Raw genomic sequence first — 15,329 nt, 5'->3', positions numbered from 1 at the left:
ATAGCCGAATGACGGCTGCACTGCGGCCGGCCAGTTCTAGGTGGACGTCATATGACGTCCCCCCCAGAACGCGCTCTCCTGCGCACCCGGCGATCTCCATGATCGCTGTGTCCTACGGACACAGCTGATCACGAGATGTGGTAAAAGGCCAATCATACCAGCCTTTTACCACGTGATCAGCGGTGTCCAATGACACGCTGATCACAGGGAAATGCAAGTGCCGGTTCTCGGCTGCACTTTCCTCACGCTGTCCGATCGTGAGGAAAGTACTGCCGAGAACCAGCAGTTGTCAGAGCGAGGATCGGCACCGATCATCAGGGCACTGATGATCAGTGCCCTGATGATCGGTGCCCAGCAGTGCCACCCACAAGTTCCGCCCACCTGTGCCCAGCAGTGCGCCCACTAGCTCTGCCCACCTGTGCCCAGCAGTGCACCCACCTGTGCCACTCTGCAGTGTCGCACACCTGTGCCCAGAAGTGCCACCTACCTGTGCCCAGCAGTGCCACCCACCTGTGCCCACCAGTGCCACCCACCTGTGCCCACCCACCAGTGCTGCCCACCAGTGCTGCCAGTCAGTGCCATCAGTCAGTGCCCAGCGGTTGTGCCAGTCAGTGCCGCCAGTTAGTGCCCAGCAGTGATGCCAGTCAGTGCCGTCTATCAGTACCCATCATCAGTGTCACCTATCAGTGCCGCCTATCAGTGCTGCATATTAGTGCCGCCTATCCGTGACACCTCATTAGTGCTGCCTATCAGTGCCGCCTATCCGTGCCACCTCATTAGTACTGCCTATCAGTGCCCATCAGTGCTTCCTCATCAACGCACATCAGTGAAGGAGAAAAATTACCTGTTTGAAAAATTTTATAATAGAAACAAACTTTTTTTTTTCAAATTTTTTGCACTTTTTTAATTTATAGCGCAAAAAGTAAAGCGCCCAGTGGCGATTAAATACCACCAAAAGAAAGCTCTATTTGTGAGAAAAAAATGATCAAAATTTCATATGGGTACAATGTTGCATGACCGCGCAATTGTCAATCAAAGTGCGGCAGCGCTGAAAGCTGAAAATTGGCCTGGTAAATAAGGGGGTATAAGTGCCTGGTAGGCAAGTGGTTAATGATAGCTTATTTTTAATGGTGGGAGAGCTATGAAGCTTTTAATTTATACTCGTCTTGAGCTGATGGCATTCATTATGTGTATTTTCTCATTGCTCAGGGTCGTGGAGGAAAGAAATTTAACATTGAGCTAAAAGAGATCATGGAGAGGGATCCACTTTGCCAGCTGTGTGAGAATGAGAAGGATCTAATTTGGACCTTGCGGTACGACTGTAGAGAAAACTTCCCCTGTTCACTCCCTAAACTACTATTGTCTGTCAAGTGGAACAAACTTGAAGATGTTGCCCAGGTAAGAGATGTGTTCTACTAGAGACATAAAGGTTGTAGCAATACAGAGCACAGTAACTATCACAATTTTAGATTAAATAACAAGCATTATAGTTCATTGTGCAGTTACTAAACAAATGAATGTTACTTAATTGCCTGAACCTTTTATATTACTGTAGTATAGTAAAAAACACATTCAGCTTGCTTTCTGTTGCTATTGCATATCAGTGTTGCCAACCCCCCCTAAGTGGATTTTACTGACAGGACGCCAAAAATGTACTGACACCAATGTTTTTTTTTTTTTTTTTTTGTTACTGTCAAAACTCATGAAATTTAATGACAGATCCAAATTCTTTGCTGACACTTCAAAAAAGTACACAAAATTATCATTTTCAGTGCAAATATCAATATTTAAGCTACAAACCTGTACCTGGTGCTATTAGCAATGTGTTTAAGGTATAACAAAAGGCAGAAGAAAATTCTCCACTTACATGAAGGTCAGGTTAACATAACCCAACACAGAGTTTCCCCTTACATCAGAGTTTGCAGGATTTTTCTTTACATCATGGTCAGCACAGTTTCCTTTTACATCAGTGTTCGCAGAGTTCTCCCTTGCACTGTAAAAGAGAACTCTGAGGACTCTGATGTAAGGGGGAGTGCTGCAGACTCTGATGTAAGGGGGTCTCTGGTCACCCCCCCTACATAAAAGTTCAGAGCTCCCCTTAACATCAGACTCTACAGAGTTCCCCTTTACATCACAGTCCACAAAATTCTCCCTTACTTCAGAGTCCACAGAGTTCCCTTTTTATATCGGGGTCTGCAGAGTTCCCCATGCACTATAAGGGAAAATCCTGCAGACTGCGAAGTAAGGGGGAATGCTGGGAACAGGCCACCTTCTGCAGAGTGAATACACGAAGGTAAGGGAGAATTACATATATCTGTAAGGGGGAACCTTTATATCAGTGTCCACCCTTACCTTAGTGTATTCTTTGCCCCTCACATTAGTGAATCCCCCTGCAGACTTTGTGTGGCCACTGGAGGCTGGAGCTGCCTGTCACTGACCTCCTCCATTGCTGGCTTGTGTACAGGGCAGTTAGGCTTGGTCCTCCAGATGGCTGCTCTCATCACCATGTTTATCTTCTTGTTCAAGTTCTCCTCCAGAGTCCATGTCCAGTCCTCCAGTGAGTGAGACAGTCCCGGCCAGGGTTTGCAGTGGGCCTTACCCCTCATTTCATAATTTATCTGTACACCCCTTCCACCCCATTCCATTACTCATCTCTGCAATGCCCCCCAATTCCACCACTTATCGCTGTACTCCCCATTCTGCTACTCACCTCTGCACCCCCCTACCCCCATTCCACCACTCACCACTGTACCTACCCCTCTCCTATTCTCCTATTCCAGCTCTCACCCCTTAAGGCATCTTCCCATCAGTGGGGGGGTCGCTCTCCCTCCCCCTCCCCATCCATGGACTTTCCCTGCCCTCCCTTCTTTGTCTACCCCCCCCCCCCCATCTCACCCCAACAAACAGTACAGAAGGAGACGACATGATTAAAATACCCCAAAGCACCTCCCAACACCCAACCTGTCCTCATATAGTACAGCAGGATACTGTATGTTCCATTATCTTCATCCTCTGTATTCTACCAACATCTCCATTCTCTGTGGATATTCTACCATCATCTCCACTCCATCCTCTGTATGCTCCTACTCTTGGCTCCCTCCCCCTCTACTCAGTCCTCTGGCTCTGAGTCCTTGACAGTGCAGTTGAGGCCAGCCGAGCACGCAGCCATTATTTTTTGCTTGGCCGCTGTCTGTATTAGACATTTATGGTCAGTATGTAAATCAGCTAAAATTTACAAACTGTCCGTAAATTCATGGATGGTTGGCAACACTGTTGCATATACATGTACTGAATATTGTGCTATAGATGTGGTATGGTAAAGGTACACTGCTAGCTGAGCATCTCTGAATATAATCCAGGTATTCAACCTCTGCGCAATCTACTGTTTACATTGTTTCCAGTAGCCTTATCTTCTGATTGGCCCTGAATCTAAGGCTGGTGATACATGGATCAGCTTTTTTTTTTTTTTTAAATAAGCCAGTGGGCTCATCAAAAAAAACGGAATGGTTTTCCCCATTCACACAAGCGAGGTGGATGGAGGAATTCTCCCACTGTGTTAAAGTGAAGCCCCACCCAAAAGGGGAAGTTATGCTTTAAGTACTGGTCCCCTGCTTCCTGTGAGGAATTGGCACCTTTTGGGAGCAGGTGGGGGGAGTGGCTACCCGATTTTGACAGGTACCTGATTGAAAGCGGAGAAGTTGTCGTCCTCTTTCCCCCCCAACCACCTAAAGTTTTTGTAACTGCTGACTTATTTTTTTTTTATCTTTGACTGGAGTTCCACTTTAATGTATTCTGACAGCGGGACTCCTCTAGCACACTAATGCTAAATATTAGATGGAAGACTGCACAAGAGTATCATCTTGACATGTTAAAATGGAAGTGCAATTAGATTGCATATTCAATGAAAAATGGTTGAAAATGTTCAGCCTGAAAGACTGACCTTTTGTACTGTCTTTATGAAACAAACCTGTAACTTCTTCAGACCACTATTTTATGAGAAGCCATAGATACTGGCATGTCAGACAAGGTTTAGCATGTTACTAACAGACAAAGCAATGGGTTACAACAAGTAGAGTAGGTCATGTGAGTGGTCTGGGGGTAACTCAGTTCAATTTCATTAGCAGCTTCTTTAATCATTTGTAAAGCTACTATGAACTGATTTTTCAGCTTCAAGATGCCTATCAGCATTTCTGCTTAGGACCAGAAATAAATTGGCATTTTACATTAAGAGCAAACACAGCTGTACAGGGCCGTAATAAGATGGTTTCCTGTCTGCATTCACTGATTGGAGGTTGTATGGATGCAGTGCTGTTTTTAGACATCCTTTGGTCTCTGGGCGTCCTTCGGGTTAGCATTTTGATGGCTGATTATCTGTGCTGGTCACAGAGCTCCTCTGTAGCCCTTGCTTCCCTTCCAGATTTATAGCAGCGGAATGTAAACATGAAGCGAGCTGTATTTTTGGAATTTCCTTGCTCCTGTCAGGTCACTCAGACCTCTGTTTCCTTCCAAACCACGGCCTGCACACTGACTTCCAAAAGACGCAAGACATGATTTCCTCCAATCACAGCTTGACTCTTACTGTTCAGGGGGGAATCTGAAAATTCCTACAGATTAAAGATCCATGACTGGAAAACTACCATGTATGTCTGGGACCCCGTCTTTTATACTGGATCACTTTCTCCATGTAAAACATTTCTACATACATATGTATTTTGATCACCAGATTTTAAAAGTCAGTGTTTGCTACCACAACCTTAAAATAAAAAGCATTTTGTAGGAACGAGTTATTAGTAAAAAATACAACCTTCCAATTTTAAATAAGCTTCTACCTCTCCTGAAGACACCAGTTGTCTAACCTGCTTTCTGCATGATTTGATTCTGCCACCATTAATCAACCCATTTGCTGAAACACTGTAAATCTCCCTTTTAGGCTGAATTCTCTAAAATTATACAAATAGTAGAACAGGGAGAGGACACCTCTATGTATTTCCGTGGCAAGTACAGAAATTATGTGCACAACAATTAGTCATTCAATTAAAAATGTGTAGGTTAAGGTACTTTATTAATTAAATGCCATTTCCTAATGCCCTGATTATTGTTAGATATACAGTGGTCAGCATAAATGAGTACACCTCTTTTTGAAAAATAAGATTTGAATCAATATCGCAGTTAACACAATTTGCAACATTTTTACAAAACCGAGTTTTATAGAACATTTGTTTAGCTCGTTACATGAAAGTAAGGTTAATAATATAACTTGGGTTACAAAAACCAGTTTTACTCAAATTAGCTGATGCAAAAATTAATACACCCAGAAACAAAAACTACTACATCTAGTATTTTGTATGACCTCCATGATTTGTAAGAACAGCACCAAGTCTTCTATGCATGAAATGAAAAAGTTGGCAACATATTGCAACATCTATCTTTTTCCATTCTTCAAGAACGACCTCTTTTAGAGCCTGGATACCTGGATGGAGTATGATGCTCAATTTGTCTCTTCAGAATTGCTCATAGATGTTTGATTGGGTTCAGATCAGGAGACCTACTTGGCCACTGAATCACTTTCACCCTGTTCTTCAGAAATGTGTGTTTTGGATCATTGTCATGTTGGAAAAGTGCACGACGACCAAGGCCATGGAGTGATGGAAGCATCTAATCTTTCAATATAGAGCAGTACATCTGTGAATTTATGATACCATTAATGAAATGCAGCTCCCCAACACCAGTAGCACTCAGGCAGCCACACAGACACTGCCACCACCATGTTTCATTGTAGGTACCATGCATTTTTTGTTGTACTTCTCACCTTTATGACGTCATACAGTTTTGAAGCCATCATTTCCAGAAACATTTATCTTGGTCTCATCACTCCAGAGTAAAATCCCAGTAGTCATCTTTTTTCAGCATGGGCCCTGGCAAATTCTAGCTGGCTTTTTGTGCATGAGCTTTAGGAGAGGCTTCCTTCGTGGACAACCATGCATGCCATTCCTCTGCAGTGTACGCTATATTGTCACGGGAAACAATCACCCCAATTTGGCTTTCTACTTTAGCTGAATGCAGTGAATTTGCATGGCGACTTTGTTCAGCTTTTCTCATCAGAAGATGCCCCTGTCGAGTTGTTAATGTCTGTGGATGGCCAGGATGTCTCTGGGAGATGGTTGCAGTTCCATCTTTGTTAAACTTTTGTACCACTTTTTCTACAGTATTTTGACCGATTAGTGTTTATACAATCCACCCCATAAATCCGTACATATATTTGCTATAAGTGTTCAAAATATATAAAAAAAAAAGTCCAAAAAGAAATAAAATATAAGTCCAAAAATTATGAAAATAAAAATGAAAGTCCTTCCAATCTTTCCAATCCTTTCTCATGATGATAAAACCTCAAAGAAAGAAAATATCACATAGTGTATTATCTTTTTAATACATCAAATCTATTTGTGACAACACTCTAGTGAATATCCAAATAGGAATATAATTTTTCCTTTTGGTAATTAGTGTAAAAAGTGAATCAAGTGAACAAGCTGTTCAAGGTTGGACCAACTCAATATTGACCACTACGTACTAAGACTGGGATTCCATTAAAGTTCATGTGCGTGTAAAGGCAGATGTCCCAATACTTTTGGCAATATAGTTACATAGTTGGTCTGGCTGAAAAAAGACAAAAGTCCATCCAGTTCAGCCATTAAAAAAAAAAAGTTATAATCCTATACCCACAATTGATCCAGAGGAAGGCACAAAACCCCAGCAAAGCATGACCTAATTTACTCCTGCATGGAAAAAAATTCCTTCTTGATCCCCCAAGAAGCAATCGGATATTCCCTGGATCAACTTTACCTATAAATGTTAGTATCCAGTTATATTCTGTGTATCTAAGAAAGAATCCAGGCCTTTTTAAAGCAATCCACTGAGCTGGCCAGAACCAACTCTTGAGGGAGTCTTCCACATTTTCAAAGCTCTCACTGTGAAGAAACCTTGAAGATTACATTTCTTTTCCTCCAGACGTAAAGAGTGCCCCATTGTCCTCTGTGATGGCCTCAGGGTGGATAGCTCTACACCGAGTTCACTATATGAACCACTGATGTATTTATGCATGTTGATCATATCCCCCTTAATCTCCTTCTCAAGAGAGAATAAATTCAGTTCCTCTAATCTTTCCTCATAGCTGAGCTCCTCCATGCCTCTTATCAGTTTGGTTGCCCTTCTCTGTACTTTCTCCAGTTCCCCAATGTTCTTTTTGTGAATTGGTGGCCAAAACTGAACTGCGTATTCCAAATGAGGTCTTACTAATGATTTGTACAGGGGTAAAATTATCTCTCTCTCTCTAGGAGAACTTCCAGATCCTTCTCCACCACTGATTACCCCAGTTTTACTCCCCCTAGTATGTATGATGCATGCATATTCTTAGCCCCCAAGTGCATAACCTTACATTTATCAACATTAAACCTCATTTGCCACATAATTGCCTGATTAAACAGTGCATTGAGGTCAGCTTGTAAGTTGAAGACATCCTGTAAGGATGTTATTCCACTGCACAGCTTGGTGTCATCTGCAAAGACTGAAATGGTATTTTTAATCCTAGACCCTATATTGTTAGTATTTTAAAAAGTAAGGGTCCCAACGCTCAACCTTGGGGTAAGCCACTGACAACCCTAGACCATTCAGAGTATGAATCACTAACCGCTACTCTTTGAATATTATCTTTTAGCTAGTTTTCTATCCATTTACATACAGATTTTCCCAAGCCCGTAGACTTTACCTTACGCATTAGCCGTGTGTGGGGAACTGTGTCAAGCACAGCCACCCCTCTGTCCGTTTTGCTCACCTCCTCATAAAAAAAATCAGATTTGTTTTGACAACTTCTGTCTTTCATGAATCCATGCTATCTGTTGCCTAAAATATTTTTTTCCAGCAAGAACTCATCTATGTGGTCTTTTATTAAACTCTCCAGTATCTTGCCAACTATAGAAGTTAGACTAACAGGTCTATAATTACTTGGTAAAGATTTTGACCCTTTTTTAAATATTGGCACCACATTGGCCTCTCGCCAATCCAGTGGTACTATGCCAGTGATTAAAGAGTCCCTAAAAATTAGAAACAATGATTTGAAATGACAGCTCAATTCTTTAAGGACCCGTGGGTGTAGGCCATCCGGTCCAGGTGCTTTACTTACCTTTATTCTGTCTAAATATTTTTGGATCATATCAGTTGAGCGCCAATGTGGATCATCTGGAGCTGTGTCAATACCATTCCCATTATGGACAAGAGCTTCCTCATGCTCCTTTTGTATAAACAGAGCTGAAGAAGGTATTTCATAAATTTTGCCTTCTTTTTGTCCCCAGTCACCCACTCTAGATTATTTTGTAAAGGGCCTACATGCTCGGACCTAACCTTTTTACTATTCATATATCTGAAGAATTTTTTTAGGGAGTTGGTCCTGCTATCTTTTGCAATCTGTCGCTCGTTTTAAATTTTTGCGGCCTTTATTTCCTTTTTGCATATTCTGTTAGTGTGTGTGTGTGTATATGTGTATACGTACATAGAGCACCCACGAAGTGTGAAAAACCGTGCATGTGGTAAAACAAAAAATGCAGTTTTAATTTAATTAAAATACAGTAAAATGTACGGGTACTCACCAATAATGAACGATATTGATTGAAGATGATGAATTAGCTGTACAGTATGATGAAGGTATGTAATGAAGATAATGACTGCACATCAAAATAGAGGATTTATAGCTCCCCGGGTGACACCTCTTCTTCAGGAGTCGTCGTATCTTCTGATAGGTCATCTTCTGGTAGGGTTTCGTGCTGGCTTTTCTTGATAGGTTTGAGGAACATTGTGATGGGAAGTTGATGTTGTTTTTTTCTTCATGGTGGCAAGGAGGGATTTATATGTCTGATTGGCAGCATCGATGCCATTATTAACTTTGAGTGCCCGAACCATATAGGGATCCCATGCTTCAATCATCCTTTGCAACTCCTTTGCTGTCCTAATAATTTGGGACAGACGTTCCACTGTCAAGCCCAGCTCCTCCGCTTGATCTGTCGCTTCCTTCTCCTCTTCGCTTGCAGACTTCGTTAACTGCAACAAATCCACGTCCGTCAGGGGTTCAGAGTGGGCATCAATGAGGTTGTTGACCTCATCTTGAGTGATATCGTCAAAACCTTCGCCAGCAAGTATCTTTGCCAGTCTCACAACCTTGGCTGCAGCCTCATGCTGAATTTCTTCAGGTAAGATGCCCTTGTAGTCATGGACACACTCTGGCCACAGCTTCTTCCAGCATGCGTTGAGGGTTTCCTTTTTCATCTTTTTAAGAGCAGCTTGGATGACTGACAGGCATGTTGCAATCATAAAGTTGTGTCAGTAACCCTTTAATGTAAAATTAGCGTCTGTGTTCATTGCACCCACAAGGTGTTGGAGAGTATTCCGGGTATAAAGAGCCTTGAAGGCACGGATCACCCCTTGGCCTATAGGTTGGATGAAGGAGGTGGTGTTGGCAGGAAGGAACTCAATCTGGACTCCCTCCTAATACAAATCCAAAGGGTGGCTGCCAGCATTATCCATAATGAGCAATAGCTTGAAGTCCATGCCCAAGTCATGGAGGTATTCCTTGGCTTCAGGGATAAAGCACTGGTGAAACCAGTTTGAAGCTAGGACTTTGGTCATCCAGGCCTTAGGGCTGTGCATCCAGTAGAGAGGCAGCAGATTTTTATTTTGGTTTTTGAGGGCCCTAGGGTTCGCTGCCTTGTAGAGGAGGCCTGGTTTGATCATGTGACCAGCAGCATTGCCACACATAATGAGCGTCACTCTGTCCTTTGCCTTAAACCCTGGGGATTTGGCTTCATCCTTCATGATGTAAGTCCAGGATGGCATCTTCTTCAAGAATAAGCCAGTCTCATCCATGTTGAAAACTTGTTTCAGCTTGTATACCTTCTCCTCTATGATGTGCCTGAAGGTCTCGGGGTACTTCTTCATGGCTTCTTTGTTGGCAGATTCTGCCTCTCCATGTAAAGAAACACTTTTCAAATTGAATTGTTTCTGAAAACGATCAAACCATCCCTTACTGGCTTGAAAATATTCAGGCTCCAGTGCTGTTGATGGTCCTGGTTGTGGTAGCGAACTGCTGGTACGATTTTCATGCTTTCTCACGGATGATGTTACCTTCCAAGGGCATGTTCTTTTTCCTGCCGTCGGTGATTTTCAATGCCAAGGCAGATTCCATCTTGAAGATATTTTTATTTCTTACGGTCACTACCTTTTTGGCACTATCACAGAAATTTACTGATACGGGACTCCTGATCACTGCCTTGTTCTTCTTTATGTAGCGTACGGTACTTTTGTTGAGGCCATAATTTTGTAGTTCCCGGAGCAAATCCAGTAGTTCAACCTTCTCCTGGAATGTCTTAAACTTCTTCTGGCGCTTAGGTTCATTGCCAGAAGCCTTAGAACGTGCAGGGCGTTTGGGCAGCATCTTGGGGCTTTAAGAAGAACAAAACAAAAAACACGAGAACACTCAGCGAAACACTCGAGATAGCTAGACGCGGTAAGCTGTTATGATGCGGGAATGCTGGGCTGAAAAATCCACGTATGACTGAGGCCGTGAACTCTGAAATGCGACTTTGTGGGGGTTGACTGTATTCCAAAATGTAATGCATTAAGGTGACCTGTGAAACTTTGACCTTTTACACTTTACATATCTGGACACTTGTTGAAGTACCTTGCTGTGATGTCTTAAAGAATTGTAAAGGCTAAATTAATAAAATATCGAAGCTGTGGCGCTTAGACGCCTCGCTTCTTGCAGACTGTGCTATTGAACAAGATATTCGCTCTCATCTGTGTGAATATTTCTCTTTGAATGGCTCTTCGGATACCTCCCCCCTTACGCAATGGGAAGCTCATAAATGTGTTATCCGGGGTTGCCTTATAGCGGCAGCAACGAGACGTAAGAAAGACAGACAGCAACGTTTGAAGCTACTTACAGATAGGATACGCTCTCTGGAGAGGGCACATAAACAGACTCTGGCTGCGTCGACTCTTTCGGAACTCACAAGTGCTCGCTTGCGACTTCTTACTGAGCTGGGCAAAGTGGTCAAGAAAAGATTCCTCCTCTCCCAAAAGCTTTATTATGAGTTTGCCAATAAAAGTGGGAGGTTTCTTGCTCGGGCTCTTCGGGAAAAACGATCCCATATGACTATACATAAAATAAGAGGCCCTGACGGTGTGATGGCCACGTCCAATCCTGATATTGCCTCTCAGTTCGAACATTTTTATAAGTCCCTTTATAATCTTCCACCAGAACGTCCCCCGATGCACATTGACAGGCCTAGAGCGTCCCTAATCTCTGAATTTCTTCGTCTTCATGGTCCAAACGCTCTCTCTGAGGAGACGGTTCTATCGCTGGACCAAGATTTGACCTTAAGCGAATTGCAGTGCGCGGTACGGCAGTTGAAAACGGGCAAAAGTCCGGGTCCTGACGGCTTCTCTGCAGCTTATTATAAATCCTTTCTGGACATTCTGAGTACTCCATTTCTTTCCGCTTTCAATACTCTTTCTCAGTCCCCTAGGCCACACCATAGGCTGTTGGAAGCACACATTTCCGTCATCCCCAAAAGCGGTAAAGATACCTCCCAGGTATCTAATTACAGACCCATCTCCCTGCTAAATGTGGATATTAAGTTGTTTGCAAAGATGCTTGCTAACCGACTTCTCCCTTTGCTCCCTTCCCTCATTGACTTGGATCAGGTGGGATTTATCCCTGGTAGAGAAGCTAGGGACAACACTATCAAGGCCCTTAATCTCCAACACTGGCTTTGCAAATCTAACTCTCCGGCCTTCTTCCTTTCATTGGATGCTGAGAAGGCCTTTGACAGGATTGCTTGGGATTATTTGCAGGGATCACTGATGGCTTTGGGCCTGGGCGAGAAAATGATAAACTTTATTATGACCCTATACTCGGGCCCTACAGCTCAAGTTCGGGTCAATGGACACTTATCGAACCCTTTCCGCCTGGGAAATGGCACTCGCCAGGGTTGCCCCCTATCCCCGCTTCTGTTCGTCATTTCCCTTGAACCTCTTCTGAGACAAATTCGCGCTAACCCAGATATTAAGGGGATCAGGATAGCAGACAAAGAATACAAACTTGCTGCTTATGCGGATGATATCCTCCTTTTTTTGGCTGACCCTCGCACCACCCTACCGAGTTTGCTGAAAGACTTTGCTTTTTTCCGCTTTTTGTCAAACTTGAAAATTAATTTTTCAAAGTCATACGCCCTCAACATAACCCTTCCCACTGATCTCGTCTCCTTCTGTGAGTCTCATTTTCCATTTCAGTGGGTGAAGGATGCCCTTCCATATCTTGGTGTACAACTTACTCGCAATCTGGACGACCTTTATGCCAAAAATTTCTTACCGGTTTTCAAAGTCATTCAGGAAGACCTAAACAAGTGGCATCGCCCCTGCTTCTCTTGGTTTGGTAGGGCTGCCATTATTAAAATGAATATACTTCCGCGTCTCCTTTATCTCTTCCAAACTTTGCCAATTCAACTTCCATTGACATTCTTTGCTTCTTGCAAGAAACTATGTTCCTTATTTTTATGGAATCACAAGCGTCCGCGGGTCTCGTTCTCTCAGCTGACTCGTCCCAAACTCAGCGGGGGCATTGGGCTCCCTGACCTGCACCGCTATTACTGGGCGTGTCATCTTTCCCGCATAGTCGATTGGCACATTCATTCTGCTTCCAAAGACTGGGTCCTTTTGGAGAAGGCTTTTTCGCCCACTCCCCTACCATCGATCCCTTGGCTATTGCCGAAACACACACCTCAAGTTCTCCTCTCCCATCCTTTGATAGGTCCCACGTTAGAAGTTTTCCGTAAGGCCTGTAAAACGTCTTCCGTTTCGGACTCTCCTAGTCCCTTGACGTCGATCCGCCTGAATCCAGATTTTCCCCCAGGGTTGCACAAGGATTTTTTATCAAATTACTGGCCATACGCTCAGATTTTAGTAAAACATTTTCTTCACTCCGGCAAGGTGAAAACATTACAGGAGCTGAAGGTTAGCTTGAATATCCGCGAATTCCCTCTCTGGGCCTTTCTTCAGATTAGACACTTCCTGCTTTTCCATAAATCCCGCCATAATTGGACTCGCCCTGTTACTCCATTTGAATCCTTATGCTCTCAATCCGAACCGCGGAAGCATTTGATCTCTGAGATTTATCCTCTCCTAGGGGACAGCAGGACTTGCACTTCTTTCCCCTCTTGCCGTGCGTGGAACAGAGACCTAAAGACGGATTTATCAGAGTCGGATTGGGACCGCATTTTTATGTACTCCCACTCCTGCTCGAGTAATGTTTCGACGCAGGAAAATGGCTTCAAATTAGCCACTAGATGGTATCGTACTCCCTCCAGAATTCATCGGTTTAACTCTTCTGTCCCTGACGTGTGCTGGAGATGTGGGACACCTGATGGCTCTTTCTTGCATATTTGGTGGTCCTGTCCACTTATTCAACCATTCTGGCAGGAGGTCCACCGGTTGGTGACTTCAGTGACCACTCTGCCCATAGTTTTCTCTGCTGCTCAGCTATTGCTTCATCATACCCCCATTCCTAGGAGTCAATATTTCAAGTCCCTAGCGATGCATATGATCAACGCAGCCAGACTCTGTCTTCCTGTGCTATGGGGCTCCACTCACCCCCCAACTATACGCGATTGGCTCAATCGAGTAGGCAAAGTGGCGGAAATGGAGGAACTGATTGCGACTGCACTTGATCTGCCAACTAAATACTCACATGTTTGGGCCTGCTGGACCCACTTTGTAACTACCCCTGAATTCGGATCTCTCATGGGTCGGGATACCTGATTGAGCTCAGCCCTACCTCTGGTTATGCCCTTGGTTCTCTCATAATCTGTGTGGTTATGACCTCTTTTCCGGTAATTTATATTTGCCTGCTTAGCTTTGGTGAGTGTTTAAATTCTTGACACTCTCATTTATGATCTCCAATAACAATGCTGACACGAACGTCGCAGCCCGGACCCTTCGCTTCCCTTGCTTCCCCCCCTTTTTTTTTTTTTTTTTTGCCTCTTATTCCCCCTTCTCCCTCTCCCCTTACTCTACCCCCCACCCCCTTTTTTTTTTTTTTTTTTTTTTTTTTTTCTCTCCCCCTCTTTCTCTTCTCTCTCTCTACTATGACTCCCATTCTTTTCCTTTTCTTATCCTTTTCTTTCTTTCTATTCCCCTTTTTTCTTTTCTTTCTCGACAACCTCTTAGTCTTCGATCAGGCTTAATCTTCATTTTATCCAGGATTACTTGGTATATGGTTAGCTTCTCTCCTCTAGGATAGTCAATGGTACTCACGACGTCTTCTCTTATACTACAATGCTCACTTAGCCTCATGATCGTGTACTGCTTTTGGTTTAGGCTCTGAAGGTTCATTTCCTCCATGCTTAGGCCAGTACGCCAATATTCACTTGGTGGAAGTAAGCTGTTATCACCTTCTATATTGTACATTTTTGAATCTTGAGTACTACAGGTATATCTCTGCCGTAATTTGCCATGCTTATGTTATCCATAGTGTCGCACTCTACCATGTTGTTTCTTCCTGTATTTTGGTTTAAGCTGTGTCTATGACCTGATTGATGCTGCGTGTGCATTTCTTTATATTTTCCTGTAACATGTTGTCACTTCTAAATAAACTTTTATGGAATAAAAAAAAATTAATAAAATATAACAAACAGGTTTTTACTTACCTGCTGTGTGCAATGATTTTGCACAGATAAGCCCTGATCCTTCTCTTCTCGGGTCCCCTGCCGACTCATGGCTCTTCTTGGTGTACCACCATAGGAAGTGGCTTCCTATTGTGGCACACCTGCGGGCTCAATCCCAAGCCACACTGCTTGTATCTATAGACAGAGACAGCAAGGCTCAACCACGTTTCTCACTCTCCTTACAGACTGTGACTGTCATTAGCATCTGCTGCTGTCTCTGAGCCAGTGAGGAGAGGGAGAGACAGCAGCTCTGCTGCTCTGGGGCACAGTGCTGGATCGAGAACGGGCTCAGGTAAGTATTTAGTTGGAGGGAGCAAAACCATGAGTTGCGCTTTTTTTTTTAACCCTTTCCCGCCACCACCTCCCGGCCCTCTGGCCCTTTTAACAGGTTTTAAATGCCAGGAGGCAGGTATTCCAACCACTTATCCCGCCAAGCAGCAAAAAGCATTACTTGTAGAAACCTTCACCACTTTAACCCTTCACTTCTCTATTCTGCTACTGCTCACCTCTATTACAAAATGATGGGATGTTGTTGTGCTCTTCAACGACTGTGGCAAAAAACCA

The 15,329-nt window shown here is 43.5% G+C and overlaps 1 protein-coding gene across 1 annotated transcript in view; it reads left to right on the top strand.

Moving 5' to 3' along the window:
• Positions 1-15,329, top strand: part of PIK3CB (phosphatidylinositol-4,5-bisphosphate 3-kinase catalytic subunit beta) — a 258,840-nt gene that overhangs the window by 209,741 nt on the left and 33,770 nt on the right. Inside the window, exon 13 of the mRNA XM_089681525.1 lies at positions 1,210-1,398. Within this exon, the coding sequence (XP_089537651.1) occupies positions 1,210-1,398 (189 nt within the window). The remainder of the gene's footprint in view (positions 1-1,209; positions 1,399-15,329) is intronic.

This window comes from Staurois parvus, unplaced genomic scaffold, assembly GCF_062004578.1.
Source record: "Staurois parvus isolate SC_StPar_1 unplaced genomic scaffold, SC_StPar_1.0 ptg000270l, whole genome shotgun sequence".
NCBI lineage: Eukaryota > Metazoa > Chordata > Amphibia > Anura > Ranidae > Staurois > Staurois parvus.
The sequence above is the reverse complement of the archived record's forward strand: the minus strand, read 5'-3'. Positions and strand labels throughout refer to the sequence as shown.